A 24,853-nucleotide genomic window follows, 5' to 3' on the forward strand; every position below is an offset into this window, starting at 1 on the left:
ATTAGCCAAATCTTTTTTTTTAAACCCTGCTAAGCTAACTGCTTTTACCATGTTCTCTGGCAATGAATTTCCAGAGTTTAACTATCACCTTATGCCTGGAACAGACTTCCCGAGCCCATACGCCATGCGCCCTCCCTGCCCATTTTCAAGTCCTTACTCAAAGCCCATCTCTTCTCCCTTGCTTTTGGCGCATAACCACCTTCCCCATTCATGATACCTACACTGACTACTTAGTTTGTTACCTTTAGATTGTAAGCTCTCTTGAGCAGGGACTGTCCTCCCCATGTTTAAACTTGTACAGCGCTGCGTAACTCTGGCAGCGCTATAGAAATGCTAAGTAGTAGTAGTATTTAATTTTACTACTACTACTACTACTATTTAACATTTCTAGAGCGCTACAAAGTGTACGCAGCGCTGTACAAACACAGAAGAAAGACAGTCCCTGCTCAAAGAGCTTACAATCTAATAGACAAAAAGTAAAGCATTTAAATTTAAAATATTTAAGCAGTCAAGCACAAGAGAACAGTCACAGAAGGACTGAAGATGTTGAAGGGTGGTCAGTGTGATTAGGTGTAACTCTGGGTGGAGTAGTGGGAGAAGGTGATAGAAGAATAGAAATGGGTGAGGTAAAAGTAATGAGTGGGTTGATAGGGAGGTTATATAAGACATGTCACTCTAGGGGTGGGTGGGTAGAGGGGTAGGGTGGGCGGGACTAAGTCTAAATCAGGAGAAGGTATTTTCTGCAGCCTATCTGTGAGATGGAAAATGCTCTCTGAAGCTGCTGCAATAAGTTGTTAGTTTTCTCTCCCTGAAAGAGATCCAAGCCACACCCACTTAGTAGCTTCGTTGTGTGCCAACTTAGTTCTTGTACTTTTAGAAAGAGTAAACAAGCGATTCACGTCTACCCATTCCACTCCACTCAGTATTTTATAGATCTCTAATTTAACTTTTTCACTTTTTTTATATTTTTAATAACTTAAAATAAAAAAAAAAACACTTATCTTTTAGGAGAAATTCAAAGGGGAATCAATGCTGACCCGTGTTTGGCCAAAAGCCTTTTTCAAGGCATTCCCCTAAAAATCCAATATATCACATTAAAATCTTCATATGAGCATTGATTCCCCTTTGAATTTCTCCTGCAAGATAAGTGAATTTGTCAAATATTTTATCATATGTTTTAGTCAATTTTTTAAAAACGTTTTCACTCTTTTAATTACTTAAAATACCAAAGAGGACTGATGAAGATCTTGATGCTTTTTGATTCCCTGAAGTATATATGGGAAACACTTCACAGAGCTGATGGTCCATATTTGATTGGTAGTTGGCGGGAACCTATCGAATATTGTTGAATTATCTTGGTAAATACCACTGAATACCATGCACACTAGCACATTTCTGAATAGGAATATTCAACTTCTCTAGTTAATTATTGATCCCTATGTAGAGTAAGTCATGCCCATTAACATTTTCAACTGTGAGACCAATGTGAGATTGGAATTCAACCATTTACAACTCATGGATAGGGCAGGATCTGGGGTACGGCATTAGGAATAGGCAAACTTAGGTACGTCTTGGCCTTGTCAATGTCTACTAGATTATGAAAATAAAATAAAATAATTCAGACTTACCCTAGATTCCATGTTAAAATATACATGAGAATCAAATAGTATTGAATATTTTAATAAATAGAGCACCCAAATACCCACGTTATTAGCTTGACCCATGTAAAGGAGGTACATCGAATACACAAACGATGGAAGTCCAAAAAGGGACATTATTTATGAAACTGGTATTCACAACACTTAATTTGAAATACTATAATGCTGTATACAAAGAAAGAACTATGCATGGTCTCCTGTATGTACAGTCCTGTATGGAGAAATTAGCCAACGTATAGTGTAAGAATGAAATATTTAGGAGGAGTGTGCAAACAGAGATTAGTATGCATACTGCCATTGTATGGGTCTTTTACAAGAGTCTTGTTCATATCTACAAACTATGTCGACTCTGCTCTCGCAGAAGGACTTTTCCAATCATGGTGCCGTCTATTTCTGCTCTTCTTGATCTCCTGAACGTGCTTCCACTTGGCCCCACCCTTGTTGCGTTGCCGCTTCTTCTCCTTGTGCCACGTTTGTTCACAATACTCATCCAGGCTGAAGTTCGGGCTGCTGAGCAGCTGGATATAATCTTTGTATCTGAGCCGGGACTCTGTTATTAAATCTCTGATCCGAGTGTCCTCGTCTTCGATTTTCTGACTAGCTTCCATCTGCTCGTTCTCAATGACCTTGACATTGAGCTTCATTATGGTGTGAATGAACATGTGCTCCTGGGCTTTGCAATAGTACATTCCAGAATCCCTCTTCTGCAAGCTGCGGATGAGAAGCCCATATTCAGTCCTGATGATTCTTTCCTCAGAAAGTATCTACGGAATTATTGAAAAAGGAAAAATAAAAAGTCAATACCACAAATAAGGAGCCTTCAGATTCTGTATATATTTATTTATTTAAAACATTTATAGTCTGCAGAATCTCAAACTTTTCTAAGCGGATTACAATCATTGACATACAGTACATAATTTATAAAGTAGACAAATTACAGATTTCGGTGCACATACCCCCCCCCCCCCCCCCAGTTCTATAAAGTTGTCAAAAACTGTGCATGCAAATTAAGGGCCCCTTTGCTGGTGTTGGCGTCTGTTTTACATGCGCACCGAGGCCCCCTTTTACCGCAGCTGGTAAAAGGGAAGTCTCACCATCGTGCAGGAAATGGCCATTGGGGTGGCGGTAAGGGCTCCTGCATTAACCCTGCAGTAACTGGGCAACACGTGGCACTCTGGCACTATTAAAATAAATACATTTTTGTAGTACCAGAAATGACTTCATGCTAGGGGTGGGAAGTACCATCGGGCTGCTACATTGAATAATCAGCCAATTAATGCCAATAATTGACTTTTTAATAAGCAATTATTGGCACTTATTGAAAGCAATTAACATGTAGACGTGTACATTTAGGAGCGTGATCCACACCTACATTTTGCACGCGTGCTAGAAAAGGGATCATAGAAATGGGAAGGTCATGGGCATTTCGGGGTGGAGTGTGGGCGTGATTTCCAATTACGCATGCAATTGTAGAATAAAGGGGTTCTACATGTAAATTTATGCGGAGGGCATCTGTACCACATTTTCATTGGTGCAAATGGATGCACCTAGATTTACGTGTGACTCCTATGCTTAAGGGCTATTCTACAAACTACGCCTAAGTTTAGGCACAGCTTATAGAATAGTTCTTAAGCGTTATTTTTCCACATTAATTTTTTTAAGTGCCATATATAAACCACTTCTTTTACAGAGTGCTAGAGTAACCCAGTATAATAGACCCAATACTCAAAGCGATTTAAGCAGGCAGAATGAGCTCCTGCCCACTTAAATCACCTGTGACCACCTAACCTCCGATGTTCAGGGGCAGTAAAGTGGGTAGTGCTGCTCAACATCGCCTCTGACCCCCCATAAAAAAATTGAGCAGGTCAGAGGTGGTACAGGGGTGCTGTTGAGGATGGTCCAGCAGTACTGACAATATTCAGTGTGTGAGTATCTCAGGGGGGCTTTTACTAAGGCGCGCTAGAGTTTTTACTGCGTGCTAAAAATAGGTGCACGCAAAACACTAGAGACGCCCATAGGATTACATTGGCATCTCTAGCGTTTAGCGTGCACCGTGCTAAAAACGCTAGCGTGCCTTAGTAAAAGACCCCCTAAGTGCAACAGAGACACACATAACTTACAGTAAGTTACTGCATAAACCTCACCTATGCCACGCCCATGGTCCACCCCTGGGCCACACCCCCTTACAAATACATATTAAGTAAATTAAGTGCATATTGAAGAACAACATTTAGGTGGGATGTTAGCATGTGTGCATGAATGAGCTCATATGTGGGTATATGCCAGTGTTCGAAATAATTAGGTGCATAGGTGGTCATTCTCTAAGAGCATCAGGCTGAGACACGCTAACCACAAATTCTGAAATGGCAATTACATGTATAGAATATTAGCGTAAGTCTGCATAGTAGATGACGGATGGGCAGACTGGATAGGCCTTGTCTAACTGGACTTTCGCTAGCTCAATGCCTAGGTCCTGCGGGGTTAAACTCTGCTGAGCTAGCCAGTCTCAAACATTTAACAGCACTTAACTGAGTAGGGCCACGGAATAACTCTGCTAACCGGCCATTTGGCAGGCTGGGGGCACAGCGTGGGTGGAGAATCAACTTAGCTGGTTAGTTGTGATTTTCAGTCCACTGACTGGCTAAGGGGCACTTTTATCAATGAGCGGTGGGGCTACTGCAGGGGTAGCACTTGGCAAATCAACCCTACTGCTGGACTCACCCAGGAGCTAGTTCCGGTTTTGCCGCTCGCCAGGGGCGTATCTGGACTCCAGCGGTAGGGGGGGCCAGAGCCAGAGGGAGGGGGCACATTTTAGCCTCCCCCCTGCCACCACCACCACCACCACTACCGACCCCCCCAGCCACTGACTCTCTCCACACACCCCCACCGTCAACCCTCCCCAGCTGCTTACCTTTGCTGGCGGGGGGCCCAACCCCCGCCAGCCGAGCTCCGCTTCCTCCTGCCTTTAAAAATATTTCTTCTGCTGGCAGAGGACCCCAACCCCTGCCAGCCGACCCGAAGTCTTCATATTTCTTCTTCATCTGACTCCTCCGTGGCTGCGACGTCAGACTCAGAACTGGATTCAATCAACAGCGTCACAGCATGGCCACGGAGGAGTCAGACGAAGAAGAAATATGACGACTTCGTGTCGGCTGGCAGGGGTTGGGGTCCCCCGCCAGTGGAAGAAATATTTTTAAAGGCAGGAGGAAGCGGAGCTCGGCTGGCGGGGGTTGAGGCCCCCCGCTAGCAAAGGTAAGCAGCGGGGGAGGGTTGACGGCGGGAGGGGGGGCCAGGGCGAAATCTGCAGGGGCCCAGGCCCCTGTGGCCCCACGCAGATACGCCCCTGCCGCTCGCTGGAAACTAGTTTTTATTTTTCTAGCACCACTGGGTGGGGAGTATGTGTGCACGGCACTGCCCAGTTACTGCTGGGTTACCGCCGAAGCGCTCACCACCTCCTGCATGCCACTTTTTAAGTAGTGCATGGCCATTTACTGCCCTGACAAATGCCCTTTTGCCTGCTGTGATGAAAGGTGGCCTTGACGTGCTACAATTTCTCGTACTGATGCCACCGTGCGCCTCCTTTTATCACCGCTTGGTGCATGGACCCCTAAGTAACTGCAAAGCAGCCGTCTTCAATTTATGTGGCTAGGTAACTGCGCACCGCTTTGAATATTGGCCGGAGGCCTCTTAGCTTCTGGGTCAGTGGACATACCTGGGAGCTGCACATGCCCAGGCATTGAATGTTTCGCATTGGTTCAGGCCATGTCTGGAAGTGTCTTGCAAACTGTTAACTCCATGGGCTGAATATTCCCCCATTATAATCTACTAAATTTAAATAAAGCTGTAAACATTCTCACACATGCCCATATATATATATATTTTCTGCTTAGCTGAGATTTGACTAAACTTAAACTCTAATAAACCAGCAGTTTCCTCTCTTAATTATGTTTTCAGTAGTATGAAATTGTGCCTGCCCCATAGCTTTCTAATTAGAATCTAATTAGCTGCAGCAGATTTTGCTGTGCCTTCAATTTCAGTGGCATGCTGCTAATGTTATCCAAATGAATTACCAGAAACCACAAGCACGTACTTTGTTCTCGTCTTCCTTGGACAATTATAAATTCCAGAACAGGACGTCCTCTTTTCTCCCCAGCTTTATAGCGCCACCGATTCAAAAGATAAATATTATAAGGACCTATGAAATATGCAACTGTCTGCCTGCTATTTACCCCCAGTGCCAGCCTTCACCATAGGGCACTAGAAGAGACTCAGATGTTGAAAAGGTTGCTACCTAATGCCAATGAGTGATTAGCACTGAGAATGTTTAGGGAATAATTAAATCATTGATGAGAGAAAAAAAAGTGTACCTCTATTCACTCTGAGGTAATCATTCCAAATTAAGGAATCCTTAGCCACTCCATTTAAACTATTACAGCCACTGTTTCATACCCCCTTCCCCATTAGAAGTTACTGGATAATGCTTTTATCACATCTGCGTCCGATATTATTGGTGTGAATTTAAATAAGATTAGAACGTGTACTGTGACTTGGACCACAATGATTATGTATTTTTTGATTTTGTAATACCGTATTTTTCAGACTATAAGACGCACCTAGGTTTTAGAGGAGGGAAATAGGAAAAAAAAATTTGCTTTTTCCCTCCTCTAAAACCTAGGTGCTCCGGTGCGTCTTGTACGAATCCCTCCCTCCAAGTTCGGGATCGCCCTCAGGGTTACCTCCGAAGGTAGAGATTTGGTTGGCTGGCTGGCAGGCCGCCCGCCCTCCCTCCCTCCCTCCCTCCGAGTTCAGGATCGCCCTCCCCCCGGCCCTGTCACCACTTCTCCCTACTCACGCGATCTTCCCTGGTGGTCTAGTGACGTCGGGGCAGGAAAGAGCCCCCTCTTTCCTGCCCAGCGCGCTGCTCTCCATCCTCCTGTATGCATTGCTGCCTGACGGTCTCGGCGACATTCAAAATGGCCACCGAGAATTGAAGTCTCGGCGGCCATTTTGAATCTTGCCAAGACCGTCAGGCTGCATACAGGAGGATGGAGAGCAGCGCGCTGGGCAGGAAAGAGGGGGCTCTTTCCTGCCCCGATGTCACTAGACCACCAGGGAAGATCGCGTGCATAGGGAGAAGTGGTGACAGGGCTGTGGGGAGGGCGATCCCGAACTCGAAGGGAGGGCGGGTGGCCTGCCAGCCGGCCAGCCAAATCTTTACCTTCGGACTATAAGACGCACCCCCCATTTTCCTCCCAAATTTGGGGGGAAAAAGTGGGTCTTATAGTCCGAAAAATACGGTATATATTTTCCAGAATTGCCTCTGATCCCATCTTAGAGCTGCAAACCTGACGATCTAGGCAGGTTTCCCCAATGATCATGATGATAAGCAATTCTCCTTCCTCAGCATGAGGTTCTGATTTAGGTAACGTTCTCTGGGGCAATTTTTAAATTTTCCCCAAGGCTTGCATTTTCAGATTCAAAGGTCCTGCACAGCTTCCCTTTGAAAATCATGGCCGCTTCACTGCTTATGTGTGGTAGTTGGGTATGCAAGGAACCAAGCACTCAGCTGCCTGATTCTCTATTTGTTTTTCTTTTTTTTTCGCACCAAAGTGCAAAGTGATACATTTAGGAACACACCTAGGGTTCCATATTAGGAATCACCACCCATGAAAACGGTCTTGAAATAACTCTGGACAACTCTTAGGTGTGAGCATATACACAAGCCCTTCAGCCTATTGTCACTACTAGGTTTAAAAACGGTTTGGACAAGTTCCTGGAGGAAAAGTCCATAGTCTGCTATTGAGACAGACATGGGGAAGCCACTGCTTGCCCTGGGATTGGCAGCATGGAATGTTGCTACTCTTTGTGATTCGGGACTTTTTCTACTCTTTGGGGTTCTGGAATGTTGCTACTATTTGGGTATCTGCCAGGTATTTGTGACCTGAATTTGCCACTGTTGGAAATGGGATACTGGGCTAGATGGATCATTGATCTGACCCAGTATGGCTAGTCTTATGTTCTAATGTTCTTATGACAGAATATTTATCCATCTGCTTTTATGAGAGAAAAAGACATAGGCTGATCTTCAAAATTCAAGGTTGTTTAGTTACTCATTTTTGTACATGTATTCTAATCCGTTTTAAAGGAAACTTAGGTGCTCCTGGATGTGTGGTTAGATAAATATTACCAGATGTCATGGTTGGGTGTTGTGCTACATATACAGATATTGCTGCATTTAAAGATACTTCCATAATTTGTGAAAAAGAATGACTTTAACTATAAAGCTGAAAGTTACAAATTGGGCAATTACATTTGAGCTCGAGGGTCATAAATTGACTACATGGAAGTGGACAAAACATATGGAAATAATGTCACCTAATAAGGTCACCACCTTTTGTCCTTTTCTAATGCTATGTCCAGATAACTTCCTCATTACGAATGATTCGCATGTCCGTGTTCCTTCACAGCTGAAACATTGCAGCTGCTTATGAAGAGATAACCAACTTCAAAGCATACCTCCTGCCATTAGGCAACATCTGAAAAAAGTATCAAGGTAAAGAGGGGAAGCAGAGACCGAAGGGCTTATAGGAAGAGAAATAAATACTCATATTGTGGATTCCATTTCATAGAGATTTTTAATTACAGTGAATTCTTCTTGCTAGAACATTCCTGGGAGCAGATGAACTGATAGCATCCAATTCTTGATGGTTTCCAGCTCGTTAACCAATTAAATTGTTCATGCATCTTGGAAGTGCACCCGAATTTGGGCGTCATATATAAAATCCGAGAGATAGTATGTAAATGCAAGGGGGTGTCTACATGAGATGAACATGGGTAGGACATGGATGAGGCTCCCACTTACAGGCTTAACTTGAAGAATACTGTTATTACCCGTATTCATGCTGTATTTACGGTGCCACAGTTATGTCTGGTTGGTGGGCATGTAAAAGTTAGGTGCAATACCACGTTACTCTATAACAAAATCTGGGCTGTCATAGAATCTGCTGTCACCATGTGGCGCTAACCCAGTGTTAATCAGGTATCTCTGCGTGCTGCCCGGTTATTGCCGTGCTACTGCAGGAGCCCTTACCACCGCCTCATTGGGTTATCTTACACATGCGGCCATTTGGGGGAGGGGGGCATTTTACCGGCTGCAGTAAAAAGGGCCCTGGTGCATTTATTTATTGCATTTGTACCCCACATTATCCCACCTTTTTGCAGGCTCAATGTGGCTTACAGAGTGAGGTTATGATAGTCAGTACATGATTTAAAGCATGGGAAAAACAGCCCTTTTTCTTGCAGCTTAGTAAAAGAAACTCAGAGTGACTAACATACTTTAGTATTTCAAATGAAATATCAGCAGATAACATGGCCAGTGCTGCTCAACCCGATTCTGGAAGCACCCCTAGCCAGAGGGGTTTTAAGGATTGCCTAAATGAATATGCATGAGATAAACTTACATGCTATGGGAGAGTCATCACATGTAAATCAATCTCATGCATATTCATTGTGTACACCGCCTTGAGTGAATTCCTTCAAAAAGGCGGTAAATAAATCCTAATGAATAAATAATAAATAAATAAAATTGTGGTGTTCTTGGCTAGGTGTGCCTCCGGGGGAGAATTGAGAAGCATTGCTCGAAGTCTAAATAAATGAAAAATTCACTCATTCCCATAAATCTATAATGATATATCCCTATTTAGTGAACAATAGAATAATGAAGGCAGATAAAGACCATATGGCCTATCCATACCATCTACTCTCCCTTTCGCTCCCTTAGAGAACCTTTGATGACTGCATGAATTAAGCAACACAGAAGTGCTATTAAAATCTAGCTCCAGCCTCTGCAAACCCTTCCAAAGTCTGTGTGAAACATTCACTCCCACTGACAGTGGAATGACCTGGTGACAGGTCCAGGTGCCACAGGAGACCCGTCCTCCTCCCACTGGCCCAACGGACTGGAAGTACACTTCCCAACCGTGACCTCAGGGTGAAAGGCAGGAGACGTCCTGCTGGGACAATTTCTTCCCACTTCCAGTCTGGAGTCTGACCTTTTCCTTCCCTCAGGAAGCTGCAGTATGTCACGGACAGTATGTTACCCTCTCTTTGAAATAAGTTTGAACAATCACTGGGAACACCTTCTGCTAAAGGAAAATAGAATAAAATATTCTCAGTCCCAGAGTACGTAAGTTCAAAGTGCAGCAAGTTACTCAGAGAATTAGTGTAAACACAGCTGTAGCTTTAATGGGCCTTACAAAAGTAAGACTTTCACTTAAGTGATGGATCAGGTTAATATACCGTTATATAGTGAAATACTTTACAAGGATAGTTAATAAGAAACAGCAGCGTAGCCTATACTAGGCTGCCTTCTCTGGAAAAGTGACCTAATAACCAAAGTATGGAAGAATAGCGAAATCTCAGAAATCTATTTTGACTAGCCTAGTGGTTCAGCGTTGTATAGCCTATGCAGAAGATCCTGTGTTTGACCCCTGAGTTTGGTCTGATGCTCCCCTGGCTCATTTCGGGCTGGAAATACTACAGAGACAGCGTTCACAATCTTGGGGTGGGGCCTGGAGAAAGTTCCTTTGACCTGTCTGTAGTGTTTGACGTCAACGATGATGATGTCCTAATTACTTGACTACAGGAGTCAGGGTCCAGTTCTAGCATGGTTCAAATTCTTTCTCCAAAATCATTCTCAGACTGTCTCCCTGTGATATACATCACCATCTCTATGATCTAATGGATTTCCACAAGGATCTCTCTTATTACCAACACTAATGAACATCAATATGGTTTTCCTAGAGATATTCATAAGAATATAAGTGTTGCCATACTGGGACAGACCGAAGGTCCTTGAAGCACAGTATCCTATTTCCAATATTGGCCAATCCAGGTTACAAGTACCTGGCAAGATCCCAAAACAGTTTTCATTCTGTTTATCCTTGAAAGAAGCAGTGGATTTTACCAAGTCCATCTTAATAATGGCTTATGGACTTTTCTTTTAGGAAATTATCCAGACTTTTTTTTTTTTTAATCCTGCTAAGCTGCTTTTACCACATTCTCTGGCAAAGAATTCCAGAGTTTGATTACAAATTGAGCAAAGCAATATTTTCTCTGATTTGTTTTATATTTACTACTTAGTAGCTTTATTGCATGACCCCAAGTCCTAGTAAACAAGCAATTGACAACTCCCCTCAGCCATTTCTTCTCCAAGCTGAAGAGCCTCTTTAGCCTTTCCTGATAGCAAAGTTGACCCATTCCTTTTATCATTTTCATTGTCCTTCTCTGTACCATTTCTAATTCTGCTATATCTTTTTTGAGATACAGTGACCAGAATTGCACACTCTCTCCCCCCACCCCTTCCTGACCCAGACCTGGACAAATTGATTTCCAACTCTAATGAATGTTTGGGAACAGGCTGGCTACAATGGAACTAAACCCACAAGAGACATAGGTACTGTGGATAGGCAAAGAGACTCCATTGGCTTAGATTCCAAGGTGATTGTTGAATGGACAGTTCTACTTTTCAGCTCAGGTCCCAGCTTTAGCTAAATCAGCTTTTTTTTTTTTCAGCTCTGGCAGATATTTATATTTCTTTGAATAAACCTGCCTTTGTCATAGTCCTCTCGGTTTTCGAGATTGGAGTATTGCTACTTGCATTATACAGAGATCCCAAGAACAGTCTTATGAAAGCACAACATATTCAGTCTAATTCTGCTAAATGGGAGTAACTTTGAAATGCCAACAAAAAGAGAAGAAGGGGGTAGACAAATGCTGTTCCAAAGCAAGTGGTTTATTTATAGGTAATGGCTAAAAAATGACTCAGGCGTTTAGAATAACTGATAAAAATGCATCAGTGACTGTGGCCCAGATGCACAAAACCTAACGAGCCCCACAACTTGCGTTTTAAACTGGTTCCAGCCAGTTTAAAACGCAAGTAGTTCACCCCGGGCATGCACTAAGGGCATTTTCCCTGCCACGGTAGCAGGCAACGAAAACGGAATGCAAATGATTGAAAAGCTATTATAATGAGATGCACTACCGTTTTTTCCGATTCCCTTACCATAGGAACCCTAACGAGATGTCTGACCTCTTGTTAGGGCTCCTGTGAGGGAATCGGAAAGGAAAAGGGCCCCCAAAAAAGGTAAAAAAGAAAAAAAAAAAGCAGGGAGCGCATGTGAGGGGCGTCCTTTAAGGACGTACTCTCCCTGCGCTTGTGAGAGACATCTTTTTTTTTCCGCAGTTTTTTGTTCTGCCGGCGCCCGTGTTTTTCTTCCCCCTTCTATTGAGAGTCTTCGCCGCGCCACTTACCCCTCCACAGCGAAATTTTTCTATTTTCCTGGTTGCCGGAGAATCGGGACGTCCCTTTAGATTAGGCTCCTCTTCCTGGTCTCTTCAGCCAATCAGAGCGCGTTTTGCTGACAACAGCCAGCTAAGCCCGCTTTGATTGGCTGAAGAGACCAGGAAGAGGAGCCTAATCTAAAGGGACGTCCCGATTCTCCGACTCAGGTACCGAAGGACTAGAGAATGCAAGTGAGCTACAACGAGTAGCTCATTTGCATTCCCTATCATTGATGCATTCCCGTTCCCTACCGATTTGCTATGGAATCGGTAGGGAACGGGAATTACCAATGTCTTTAATGCATCTGGGCCTAAGTAAATATAGATGATTACAAATGTATGGATTCTATATAGCGCACGTAGAAAACTGTGCTGGAATCGACACAGATTCTATAACAATGCGTGTAACTTATTTGTCTTAACAAGTTAATCAGTGTTGATAACAGGTTTTAACAAGCAATAATCAGCACTAATTGACAATAATTAGAATTTACCTGCACAACTCGCTAAACACACTACCAATTATAATGTTCTAGTACATATTGGTGTTGTCATTGCAAGTAGTATGGAGGCAATCCGAAGAACTTTATTGATAATCAAAATAAAGTTCTTCGGATTGCCTCCACAATTGTCCTCACTTTTTTGTTTTTATTGTCTTCTATTTGTGTGAGGATTTTCCTCTCCACTTTTTGTTTATTGCAAGTAGTCTGCCATGCCATACTTTGTATCGTTGTTCAAATATTTTTACTGCTGTAATTGCCTAATGCTCATGTTGGATCTATTCTTACTGTACACCGCCTTCAGTGAATTCCTTCAAAAAGGCGGTAAATAAATCCTAATAAATAAAAATGCAATGCGCCTAATTTCTAACATGTGCAGGCAAAAAGGGGCGTGGTTACAGGCAGGAAAATGGGTGTTTCATGGGTGTGCCAAACTTTGCGCATATAGTTATAGAATATGGCCTACAGCACCTAAATCTACACACCGGGATTTACATCGTGTTTCATTGGCGTAAGTGGATCTGCATAGTTTGATACTGATGTATCAACTAAGCGTATTCCATACATCGTGACTAACTCTAGGTGCCACTTATAGAATTTGCTTAGTCAGCACTGCCATATCTAAAATCTCCCCCATAAAGTGTAACACATAAAACCATATAAACAATATTAAATAATAAATATATAGAATATGATTAACTTGTAAACTCTCACAAAGTCAAGTAAATTCCACTACAGAGAAAATGTTCCACTCAATGTGGAAACTCAAACGCATAAAACATTTCTTCCCACGAGACGTATTTCGCAACCTAATACAATTTATGGTACTCAGCCATTTAGATTACTGCAATGGAATCTATGCAGGTTGCAAAGAACAACTAACAAAGAAACTTCAGACCGCACAGAACACAGCAGCCAGACTGATATTCAGAAAACCAAAATTTGAAAGTGCCAAACCACTTCGGGAAAAACTGCATTGGCTTCCCACCAAGGAACGTATTGCCTTTAAGGTATGTACTCTTGTACACAGGATTATTTATGGTGAAGTTCCGGGATACATGTTGGACCTTATAAAATTACCACCCAGAAACAGTACCAGCCTATCCCGAACTTATTTCAATCTGCATTATCCAGACTGTAATGGACTTAGATACAAATCAATTTATGCATCCAGCTTTCCTTACATAAGTACACAACTGTGGAACGCTTTGCCCAAAACCGTGAGAGCTATCCATAACCATCTTAACTTCAGGAAACTACTGAAAACCAACTTGTTTAAGAAGGCCTACCTCCCTGATCCAAATTAACCTCTCACTTCATGCGACACAACAAAATATGAACCGTACTAAATTTTTATAACTTCCCTCTTTTTATTTCCTTGTTGTTTTACATGCTTTCTACTGTACTATGTATTTGTATTACTGAACTGGAGTCTACCTCTACGGTATTGTGTAAGCCACACTGAGCCTGCAACTAAGTGGGAAAATGTGGGATATAAATGTGTTAAATAAATAAATAAAGTAATTACATACAAGCAATAGCAGTTATTGAGTGCGAACAATGTGAATGTTCCTCTTTTTCGGAGGGCAAAAGGTATTTCATCCTTCCTGTCATATGCTCGCTACATATTGACTTTCTGTAAATCTAAAGATGCTACTACCCAGTAACAGACAAACATGAATCAGAAATTGTGGTCAGTAAATCATAGGAGCAACTCCTGAAGCCCAATTCACTGATAGGAAAAGGCACAGATCCCAGTTTGGTTTGCCCCCTTCCCTACTAAACTCTCATCAAATTAAGATTAAAGAGTGTTCTCTACTGTTGAAATCTATCAAACCTTGGCTCACCTCCTCCTGATGTTCTTCTCCTGCTCGCTGAATAAACCATCTTGTGGAGGCTTGTTGGGATTTTGGGATGCATTCCAGGAATGTTGAATTCAACTCCACCCCAAAGATCACTTTTTCATCTATTTCTTCATGGGCAACAGCTGAACAACAAACACAATATGAAAATTAACTTTTGCCTAGTTTTTGCAGCAATAACAAAACGTTTTATATATGTCAACCTCCATCTCTGACCATCTTCAAATCTAGGCTAAAAGCCCACCTTTTGATGCGTTTAACTCCAAACCCTTACTCACTTGTTCAATACCCATATTTTATCATTCCCACATTAGTAATTCCCTTATCCCTTATTTGCCCTGCTGCGTACGTCTAGTAGCGCTATAGAAATAAGTAGTAGTACTATTATATATATAGAACAGGTCTGCACAGTGCTAGAAGATGAAATGTTTATGTTGATCAGTCAGTACAAGGTCCCAAGGGCATCATCAAACAGTATTAATCTGCTGAAATGTCACGATGGCCGTCAGAGAGAAAAAAGAGAATTTAAAAAGTTTTTGTTTTCTTCGTTTTGCTTTTTAATAAAAGGTTTACATGAATTAAAGAAAGAATGCCTTGGAGATGATGTGAATTTTCCAAACTGAATGACTCAGATCCAATATCTCCACCTGTCTATTGAAAGTGGGCCTTACTGTTGTTCTGCACATTCCTAGTAAAATTTAGGGACTCCTGAACTAATGCTTAATTTCTTTACCCATTTCCTACTTGAATGAATTTGCTAAGCAATAGCTCAACAAAAACTCCTCTTCCATGATGACCTTAACATTTTAGGTTTTTTCTACAAGTGTATTTCCAGCTGGCTGTTTTGCATTTGAGAAATGTGTGAAAGAGAAAGAAAAGCTTACAGTCTTCTACATCTCCACACTGGGCGACTGGGTCTCCATATTTCACATCTTGTCTTCTGGATCGCCTATGGAAAAATCATTAAAACCTTTTATCACTAGAATGATACAAAATGAGATCTAAAGATGTCACATGAACTCTTAGTAGGGATAATTAACTTCCATAGTGTACACTAAATTCTTCTTCCTGCCTGTACATTTAACAGGAGGATTCTAGTACTAGTATAGTAAAGATATAGAGTGAATTAATACCATTAAAAAAAAGTGAACAAGGAAATGGTTGGCATCTGATTTAGCAGTATCAGGGCAGCAGATTAAGGGAAAGAATATGCAGGGAATCTTGAATGACCTTTGGAGAGCCACTTGAAAGCTTGCAGAATAAGGAATTGTGATGTGAGATTGTCTTGGATGCAGCTCGCTTGTTGTGGAAATAAATTAGGTGGATTCTAGTTTTACAGTGTCACAGACACTGCTTTCTCTTCTGTGTAACAACGCGTGATCCTTCAGTTAACCCTTCTTGTGTCTACGTTTTAACGTCAGGACTTCTCTATTTCAAGCACTAGTGACTTCCCTTAAGAGCTTTATTCACTAAGAGGCATATTTGCAAAGCTGTATTAAATGTTTAACACAAGGACTGAGGCATTCAACATCCAGCTTAGCATAGAATCAGCAGGGTCTGAACCGGACAGTGAGTAGGAAAGTCATTACTGAGCGATAATGACTAACTTGGCAAATAACATAAAGCAGTTTCCCCCGGATTCTATCTAGCATGACCTAAGCTGCATACGCAAATACAGTTGTATTCTGTATTTGCGTATGCAACTCAATTAGTTAAGCCAATCTGCGCCAACATTGCTAATTAACAAACAATTGTCACTAATTGGCATTAATTAGAATTTACACGCAGAACTGTTTAACGAGATGCGCGTAAATTCTAAGTCGCATAGTTGAAAGGGAGCATGGCCATGGATATGGAATGGGTGGGATGTGGGCATTTCTAAAATCTATGTGCATGGCTCTAGAATACACCTGGTCTGCGCATAATTAGTCATGCGGATGGCCACTCAGTATATTCTATATACAGTAAAACCTCTGTTTTCATTGACGTCGGTTATCGTTGTTTTCGGTTTTCATCATTTTTTTTTTTTAAATTTTGTCTCAGTTTTCGTCAGCGTGCATACTGTACTTGTGCTCTGAAGACAGGGAAAACCCTTCTCTCTTTCTCGCCTAACCTCTACTTCTGTAGCACACAACAGTACGACGCTTCCTGCCTTTACATCTCTCCCCCTGTGAGAGACGTCCAAAGTGAAAGGTGAAAAAAAAAACCCCTATAAAATACTTTTCAAAATTGCCTCGGTTTTCGTTGGTTTCGGATTTCACTGATTGTTTTCGGATTACTGACGAAAATCGAGGTATCACTGTACTGTGTGGAAATTTAGGCTTATTCTATAATGTACGCCTAAATAAAGGCATACTTTTTAGAATACGCTTAGGTGTATTCATTTCAGCGCCAATTTTTTTAGGCTTGCTTAAACCATTCCTGACAGATGGTTCTCAGATTTTCAGTGGGATTTAAACTGCACAGTGATGCTGAAAATCCAGTTTGAGCACCATAGCACTGTCCGATTAGAGGTGGAGCAGTTTGGGTGGAGGCCTAGCATAATCAGGAGACATGAAGACGCTGGAGGTATTCACTCAATACCTAATCGGACAGAAAGAACCACATATAAACCAGTCCTATCTTTGCTCGATTAGTTATGTGGGTCTGGCACTGAATATCGGCAGGGTTCCACATAATTTGTGGGTCTGCTGAAGGCCCGGATAATCGCTGCTGATGCCTAGACTTGGCCTGGCATTGAATATTAGCATCTAATTCAGCCCATAGATGTCAGTGACCTTAATACTGCAGTCCACTGCAGGCTGAATATGGACCTGAGGGGAACTGTGACATTGAAACTAAGAGATCTGTATATTTACAGAACTTTCCTTTCATACAGAATCTTGACGAAAACGAGGAATTGTTCCAGACTGAAGATGTTTTAGACACAGAAGGTCGAGAAGAAAAAGTACCAAAAGCCATCAAGTATGGGACAATCAAGAGTCCATTATTAATAGACCCGACACGGACCATGTTTCGACATTAGTACACCTGCATCAGGGGTCATAACAAAATGGACTCCTGAAGGTTATTTCCAAGAAGGTTAAAAACATTCAGCCGCAGCTCACTCAAACCAGTGACCAGTATTTTTAATCTGAAGTGTGAAGATTTGAAGTTAGTTGCCTGGAAAACGGCATCTCAGCGTTTGCAACAAAAGCTTGATGGCCCTTTGGTGTATTTTTTCTTGTTTTTTTTTGTGTGTACTTTGACCTCTCTTCTGCCATTAGAAGCAGAAGCTGACATCCTTGGAAGCTCTAAATTCCTGACGAGTGATGAACAGAAAACCCTCTTGTGTTCATACAAAACTTTGGGGTGGATATTCAGCCCATGGTAGTGAGCCACTTCCAGCTGTGGCTGAAGTAAACCTGGATATTCAATGCCATTGGCACAGGCAACTCCTGGCATTGAATGGTTGGGAGGCAGGGCTGGTGGTTGGGAGGCGAGGATAGTGCTGGGCAGACTTATACAATCTGTGCCAGAGCCGATGGTTGGCAGGCGGGGCAGGTGGTTGGGAGGCGGGGATAGTGCTGGGCAGACTTATACGGTCTGTGCCTTGAAAAGCACAGGTACAAATCAAAGTAGGGTATACACAAAAAGTAGCAAACATGAGTTATCTTGTTGGGCAGACTGGATGGACCGTGCAGGTCTTTTTCTGCCGTCATCTACTATGTTACTATGTTACTATGTAATATTGGAGTATGTCCACCGGGATACATGACAGACTTGATCGACCTACCAACTAGAAACACATCCGAATCAACACGAACGTACCTAAACCTGCACTACCCAAGTTGCAAAGGACTCAAATACAAATTCACCTACGCATCCAGTTTTTCCTACATAAGCACACAATTGTGGAACACACTACCAAAAGCCTTGAAAACCACGTACGACCATCTACACTTCTGGAGAACACTAAAAACTTACCTGTTCAAAAAGGCATACCCTACCAGTCCAACATAAATGCCTGATTTCTGCTACTCAACAAAACTAAAATATGTAATGGACATAACGCACCCCTTCCGTTGTACGATTCCCTTATGTGGCTGTACCACATGAACTTTATTCTTACCACATCAATCTGTATTTGTTCACACCGGAGTCAGCAAACGCCTCTCCGGTACTATGTAAGCCACATTGATCTTGCAAATAGGTGGGAAAATGTGGGTTAGAAATGTAATAAATAAACCTGGAGATTATAAGGGAATTGGCCGACAATCAGACTGGTCCCTGGGTAACTCTCTGCATACTGTAAAGTTAGGACAGGCTTTTTCCTGTCCTAACTTTATACAATTATTTAGCCGGTTAACAGACTGAAAATTGCCTTTAACTGTCTAAGCAGCTGCTCTGCCGTAACTCTGCCCCTGACCCGTCCCTACATTATCCAGTCAGGGGATGGCCGGTTGGCGGTTATATTCAGTCACACTAACGGATTAACTGCCACTGAGTATAGGGTGGATGTTAGCTCACAGCTGTTTTCAGATCCGTGAGAAGTGGTACTATTGTAGTTTTGATTAAGTGCTGGAAATGTTTGGACTATTTTTAAGCAAAATCAATTAAATCAAAAATATATTTAAAAGTTAGTTATGGAGTTGAAGGGCGAATGATCAAGTTGAAGGGTGATTGAAAAAGTATAACAAAGGATCAATGAAGATTTACACGCCATTGCTCTGGAAAAATCCAGTTAAAGAAACGCTGATGCTGTGAACTCTGATGATGCTTTTAGGAATGTTATTCATACGTTGAAAAGATGCTATTAAATCACGCAATAATAACTGGAGAATGGTATGAAGGAAATCAAATATGTGAAATTGACTGTTTGCTATTGCATTGTGTATAAGGGTATAGATGCTTGGGGCAATTATTAAGATATTCTACAGGGCCCTGCGCATTAAATAATTTAATCCCATTTATTAGATTTACTGAATATCGAGAGCCAGCTTGTTCAGCTTGCCCCTCTCTGTTTTTCAGGGAACTAGGGCTATGATAGGAAACATAAGGGAAAGCAGTGTAAAAAAGCTAGAAAAATGGGACGGACCAAAGGGGCCCTTTTACCAAGCTGCGGTTAGTACTAGCGTGTGTTTACCGCAAGTTAAAAAGACACTATTGCAGGATGTACTCGGATGCCCCACGGGAGTTTTGGAATTGCACACTTTCCGCACCCTAAAAAATAGATTTTACTTTTAGCACGAGGGGTGTGTTCAGAGGCGGAGAGTAGGCATGCCCTGTGTTAATCAGCAAGAGCGTGGGCATTGGCATGCGCGGACCAATTAGCTCAAGATTAGCATTGGGAGTCCTACCGACTACAAAATAGGTGGCGGAAAGGATTCCCACGCTAATAGCTATGTATTAATAGGGAAATTAGAGTGTGGCCATAAAATGGAAAAAGAAACCATTTTGGCCATTTTACAAACATGCTAAAAGTGGCCTCAATGGTTGAGGGAAACCCAGGTGCTACAAATAGCTTAGTAAAAGGGCTCCTTTGTGTTTCAAGAATTTGGACCTGAAATGGTGGGTTTGGTAAGGACTTAGATTGTGAGCCCTCCTGGTACAGAGAAATATCCATTGTACCTGAATGTAACTCACCTTGAGCTACTACTGAAAAAGGTGTGAGCAAAATCTAAATAAATAAAGATTCCATTCAGAACCTCAAAGAGTAGCAACATTCCATGTAGAACCCCAAAGAAGATCAAGATTCTGGAATTCTAAAGAGTGACAAGATTCCATGCAGAATCTCAAACAGTAGCAACATTCCATGTAGAACCCTGGAGGAGTGGCCTAGTGGTTAGAGCACCGCTCTTGCAATCCAGAGGGGGCCAGTTCAAATCCCACTGCTGCTCCTTGTGATCTTGGGCAAGTCACTTAACCCTCCATTGCCTCAGGTACAAACTTAGATTGTGAGCCCTCCTGGGACAGAGAAATATCCAGAGTACCTGAATGTAACTCACCTTGAGCTACTACTGAAAAAGTTGTGAGCAAAATCTAAATAAATAAATAAGGACAAAGCTGCTAAGAATGCTGGAACTCAAATCCCTGCGGAAAACTATGTTGCATTTACCTTTTTAACATTGGTATATATCTTGAGCATGAGTTTCCATCCCAAGCACAGTACGGATCCCGTGCCAGACAGCAGTCTATACATGCCTTCCCATAGGTGTGGCACCTGTGCACCGAGAGCTGCACCAAACCATCTCTGGAGCTAATGTACAACTGTTGCTAAAAGACAGGTAAAGAGTGAGTGACGGTTGAGATTCTTATTGTAGGCAATTGTCTGACAGAGGTAATTTGTTAAATGTTTTTTTTTTAAGGAATTCATTTTTCCATGTCTCACCTTAAAACAATTAGAAACAAAGAAAAGTATAAGCAGCTAAAGACCCAGGGCCCTGTTTACTAAGGTGCGTTACTGTTTTTAGCATGCTTACACTTAGCACGCGTGCTAACCATGTAGGCACCTATAGGGATATTGTAGGCACATACATGGTTAATGCATGTTAAAAATGTTAACGCACATATAATGCTGCTTAGTAAACAGGGCCCCATATGGCCTATCCAGTCTGCCCATCCATGCCATCTATTCTCCCTATCACTCCCTTAGGGATCCTGTATACGTGTCCCAAGCTCTCTTGAATTGTTAAGCAAGTCTACCGTATCTTTATCAGCTTCTACGTATTCCTCCCCTTCATCTTTGTGTCTCACAATGCCACTTTTGCACTGCCTCCTGCAGTGGCGTTCCTAGGGTGGCTGACACCCGGGGCGGATCACCGATGCGCCCCCCCCCCCGGGTGCATTTTTACCTGCTGGGGGGGGGGGGGGGGGTGCCGCGCGCCTGTCTGCTTCGCTCGTTCCATGCTCCCTCAGCCCCGGAACAGGAAGTAACCTGTTCCGGGGCAGAGGGAGCACGGAACGAGCGGAGCAGACAGGCGCGCGGCACCCACCCCCCCCCCGGCAGCATGCACCCGGGGCGGACCGCCCTCACCGCCCCCCCCCCACCTTGGTACGCCACTGGCCTCCTGTCACTAACATATCTAAAAAATGTCTTGTCCCCCCATTTTACCTCCATTTGCATCTTTGCTTTCCTGACTATTCTACCAGCTTCTCTTAGCTTTTCCAGATATTGTCGCCTCTCTTCCTCTTTCTGCGACCACTTGTAGTCTATGATGGCTAACCTCTTTTTCCTTTTTGAGAACCAAGGCGGCCTCCTTTTCCATGCAAAATTAATGGCTTATTAACTTATAAATTAAGTCAATCTTCTTAATGCTGGTTAACTGAACTCTAGGAGGCAAATAGCTCATGGCTGATGAAAGACATATTCTATAATTATATTATGATAATTTTACAGAGATGGGAACAAAAAAGAAGAATTGCCTTCAGCACAGGGGGAAGCAAATTTTATAGTAAGAAGAGATAAACGGAGAAATATATTTAGATTGTAAGCTCCTTGAGCAGGGACTGTCCTTCTATGTTAAATTGTACAGCGCTGCATAACCCTAGTCGCGCTTTAGAAATGTCAAGTAGTAGTAGTAATATATTGTCCAGTACAGAGGCAATTCTGCAGACCTACATGATATTTTTTTTATTAAGGGGCTCTTTTACTAAAGCTTAGTATGCGCTAATGGAATTAGCTTTCGCTAAATGCTAAGAAACCCATTTTATACTTATCAGCTCCTCAGCATTCAGTGTGTGTTAATTCTGTTAGCACACGCTAAACTTTAGTAAAAGGGCACCTTATTTATTTGGGTAGTTTGTTTCCTTCTCGTTTGGGTCCCATCTCAAGCTGAACTGGCTTTTATTGCTGTATGGTACCATGGAGGAGGGGCATCTGTTAACCCTTCCCCCTCCCAACCAGCCCGACCATCTCTCTATGGAATTTGGTACACACGCATTTCTAGGACTGGCCACAAGGGGTCATTGTTGCACTGTTGTATCCTCTGCCTCTACCACGGGCTCTGAGCCCTGCCTCCACAGCAGCTCAAACCCTAGCCCAGTCCAAGGAACAGGATCAGACTCAAAAATCCACCACGGGTTTCTTGCATGGCGGCATACTGCAATACCCTCTGATTCAGCAGGCTCACATGGTCTTAAAATAGTTTGATATATTGTAATGGAAGGAATTACCTGTTTTGTTGATATTTCCATACTTGAAATTGATGTTGATGGCTGAAAAACAAATAAACCCAATTTACATACACACTTTGCTTGCATTGTCAGTAATCAACATTTGTGATGAGCATCAATGTTTTATTTGGAGATGAACATCCTTCACACTTAGTGGGCAGATAAACAGTAAAAATGAGCTGTCTAAATTCCTAGCCTTGCTTAAAGCAACTGCACTCACTATAATCTGGGTAAATAAGGACATACCAGCTGCTTGAACTAAGAACCCCTACTGGGTCAGACCAAGAGTCCATCTAGTCCAGTATCCTGTTTCCAGCAGTGGTCAGTCCAGGTCACAAGTACCTGGAAGAGTCCCAAAAAGTAGCAAGATTCTGGAACCCCAAAGAGTTGCAAGATTCCCAAAGAGTAGAAAGATTCTGGAATCCCAAAGAGCAGCAAGATTCCAGAACCCCAAAGCATAACAAGATTCTGGAACCCAAAGAGTAACATGATTATGGAATTTCAAGAAAACAGCAATATTCTAGAATCCCAAAGAGTAGCAAGATCCCATAATCACAAACAGTAGCAAGATTCCAGTACCCCAAAAAGTAGCAAAATTCCAGAACCCCAGAGAGTAGAAAGATTCCAGAACCCCCCAAACTAGCAAGATTCTGGAACCCCAAAGAGTAACAAGATCCCGAAATCCCAAAGAGTAGCAATATTCCAGAACCCCAAAGAGTAGCAAGATTCTAGAACCACAAAGAGTAACAAGATTTTGGAACCCTAAAGAGTAACAAGATTCTGGAATTACAAAGAACAGCAAAATTCTAGAATCCCAAAGAGTACAAACTCCCAGAATCACAAAAAGTAACAAGATTCCAGAACCCTAAAGAGTAACAAGATTCCGGAACCCCAAAGAGTAACTGTGTAACTGTTTATACCGGAATTGGCGAATGTCTTCTATGGTACTATGTAAGCCACATTGAGCCTGCAAATAGGTAGGAAAATGTGGGATACAAATGTAATAAATAAATAAAATAAATAACAACATTCCAGAATCACAAAGAACAGCAAAGATTCTTGAATCCCAAAGATTAGCAATATCCCATGCTACCTCCCCCAGGTATAAGGTTGTGTTCTTGGGTTTCTGTCAGGGCCTCTTTTTTTACTGCTATAAAGGTTCTTTTAGAAAATATCTACTTCTGGAGGTCTGCTGGACACTTGTGACCCAGACTGGCCACTGTGACAAGACAGGACACCAAGTTCAGTGGACTTTGGTTTTACACAGCATGGTTGATCTTGTGTTCTTAAAGGAGGGCAATGTTCTAAGTGGGAGCTAAGGCAGCAACACATGTCCGATACTTGCAATGAAAGGCCGGACTTTCTGTTTCAGCGAAGAAAGCTTCATTTGCACATTTCTTCAGCTTCACAAAGAGGAAAATTGACAGAAAGGTTTATGAAGCAAAATTTTATTTTAATTAACAAGTTACTGTGGTGCAAAATCATGCAAAACAGTTCATTAATTATTATTAGCACATAGTAAGTTTGCTTTCTAAGCTGTATTTCACATGCACACAAAAAAATTGAGTTGCTTTTTTTAAATCTTTTTGCAAAACTTTCTTACACCCAAATTTTGTGCACTGCTTTCCTACTGGACTTTTCTGCGTACAAATTTCAGTAACATTTGCACGGGTCTATAAAATCCTGAGTGTCGTTGAATGGGTAGAAGTGAATCGATTTTTCACTCTTTCAAAAAGTACAAAGACCAGGGGACACTCAGAGGGGCATAATCGAACAGGGCGCCCAAGCTTTCCTGAGGGCGTCCTCGCAGGACGTCCCCGTGAAGGGGCGGGGAAACCCGTATTATCGAAACAAGATGGGCGGCCATCTTTTGTTTCGATAATACGGTCGGGGACGCCCAAATCTCAACATTTAGGTCAGTCTTAGAGATGGTCAACCTAAATGTTGAGATGGTCGTCCCTGGTTTTCAGCGATAATGGAAACCGAGGACGCCCATCTCAAAAACGACCAAATCCAACTCATTTGGTGGTGGGAAGAGCCAGCATTTGTAGTGCACTGGTCCCCCTGACATGCCAGGACACCAACCGGGCACCCTAGGGGGCACTGCAGTGGACTAACTGATGCACTAACTGAACGGAAAAAGCCCTTCCCTTACCGATCCCTTAGCGATTCGGAAAGGAACGGGATTGCATGAAGGAAATCGCATGCAAATGAGCTGCTCGCTGTTAGCTCATTTGCACATGATTTCCTTCCTAAGGAGGGGAAGCCAGTGCGCATGCCAAAGACGGCTTCGTACACGCAGACAAGCTGTGTATATAATAGCCGTCTACAACCTTAA

At 42.4% G+C, this 24,853-nt stretch overlaps 1 protein-coding gene across 3 annotated transcripts in view; it reads right to left on the reverse strand.

The window, feature by feature from the left end:
- Positions 1 to 1,670: 1,670 nt before the first annotated feature.
- The window catches only part of SEMA3D (semaphorin 3D), a 259,118-nt gene continuing 235,935 nt past the window's right edge, over positions 1,671 to 24,853 (reverse strand). For all 3 annotated transcript variants that reach the window (XM_030216329.1, XM_030216331.1, XM_030216330.1), the window contains exons 14-18: positions 22,516 to 22,557; positions 20,459 to 20,616; positions 15,246 to 15,310; positions 14,347 to 14,486; positions 1,671 to 2,422 (exon numbers count right to left, since the gene is read on the reverse strand). In XM_030216329.1, the coding sequence (XP_030072189.1) occupies positions 1,997 to 2,422; positions 14,347 to 14,486; positions 15,246 to 15,310; positions 20,459 to 20,616; positions 22,516 to 22,557 (831 nt within the window). In that variant the 3' untranslated portion in view covers positions 1,671 to 1,996. The remainder of the gene's footprint in view (positions 2,423 to 14,346; positions 14,487 to 15,245; positions 15,311 to 20,458; positions 20,617 to 22,515; positions 22,558 to 24,853) is intronic.

Source organism: Microcaecilia unicolor, chromosome 10 (assembly GCF_901765095.1).
Source record: "Microcaecilia unicolor chromosome 10, aMicUni1.1, whole genome shotgun sequence".
NCBI lineage: Eukaryota > Metazoa > Chordata > Amphibia > Gymnophiona > Siphonopidae > Microcaecilia > Microcaecilia unicolor.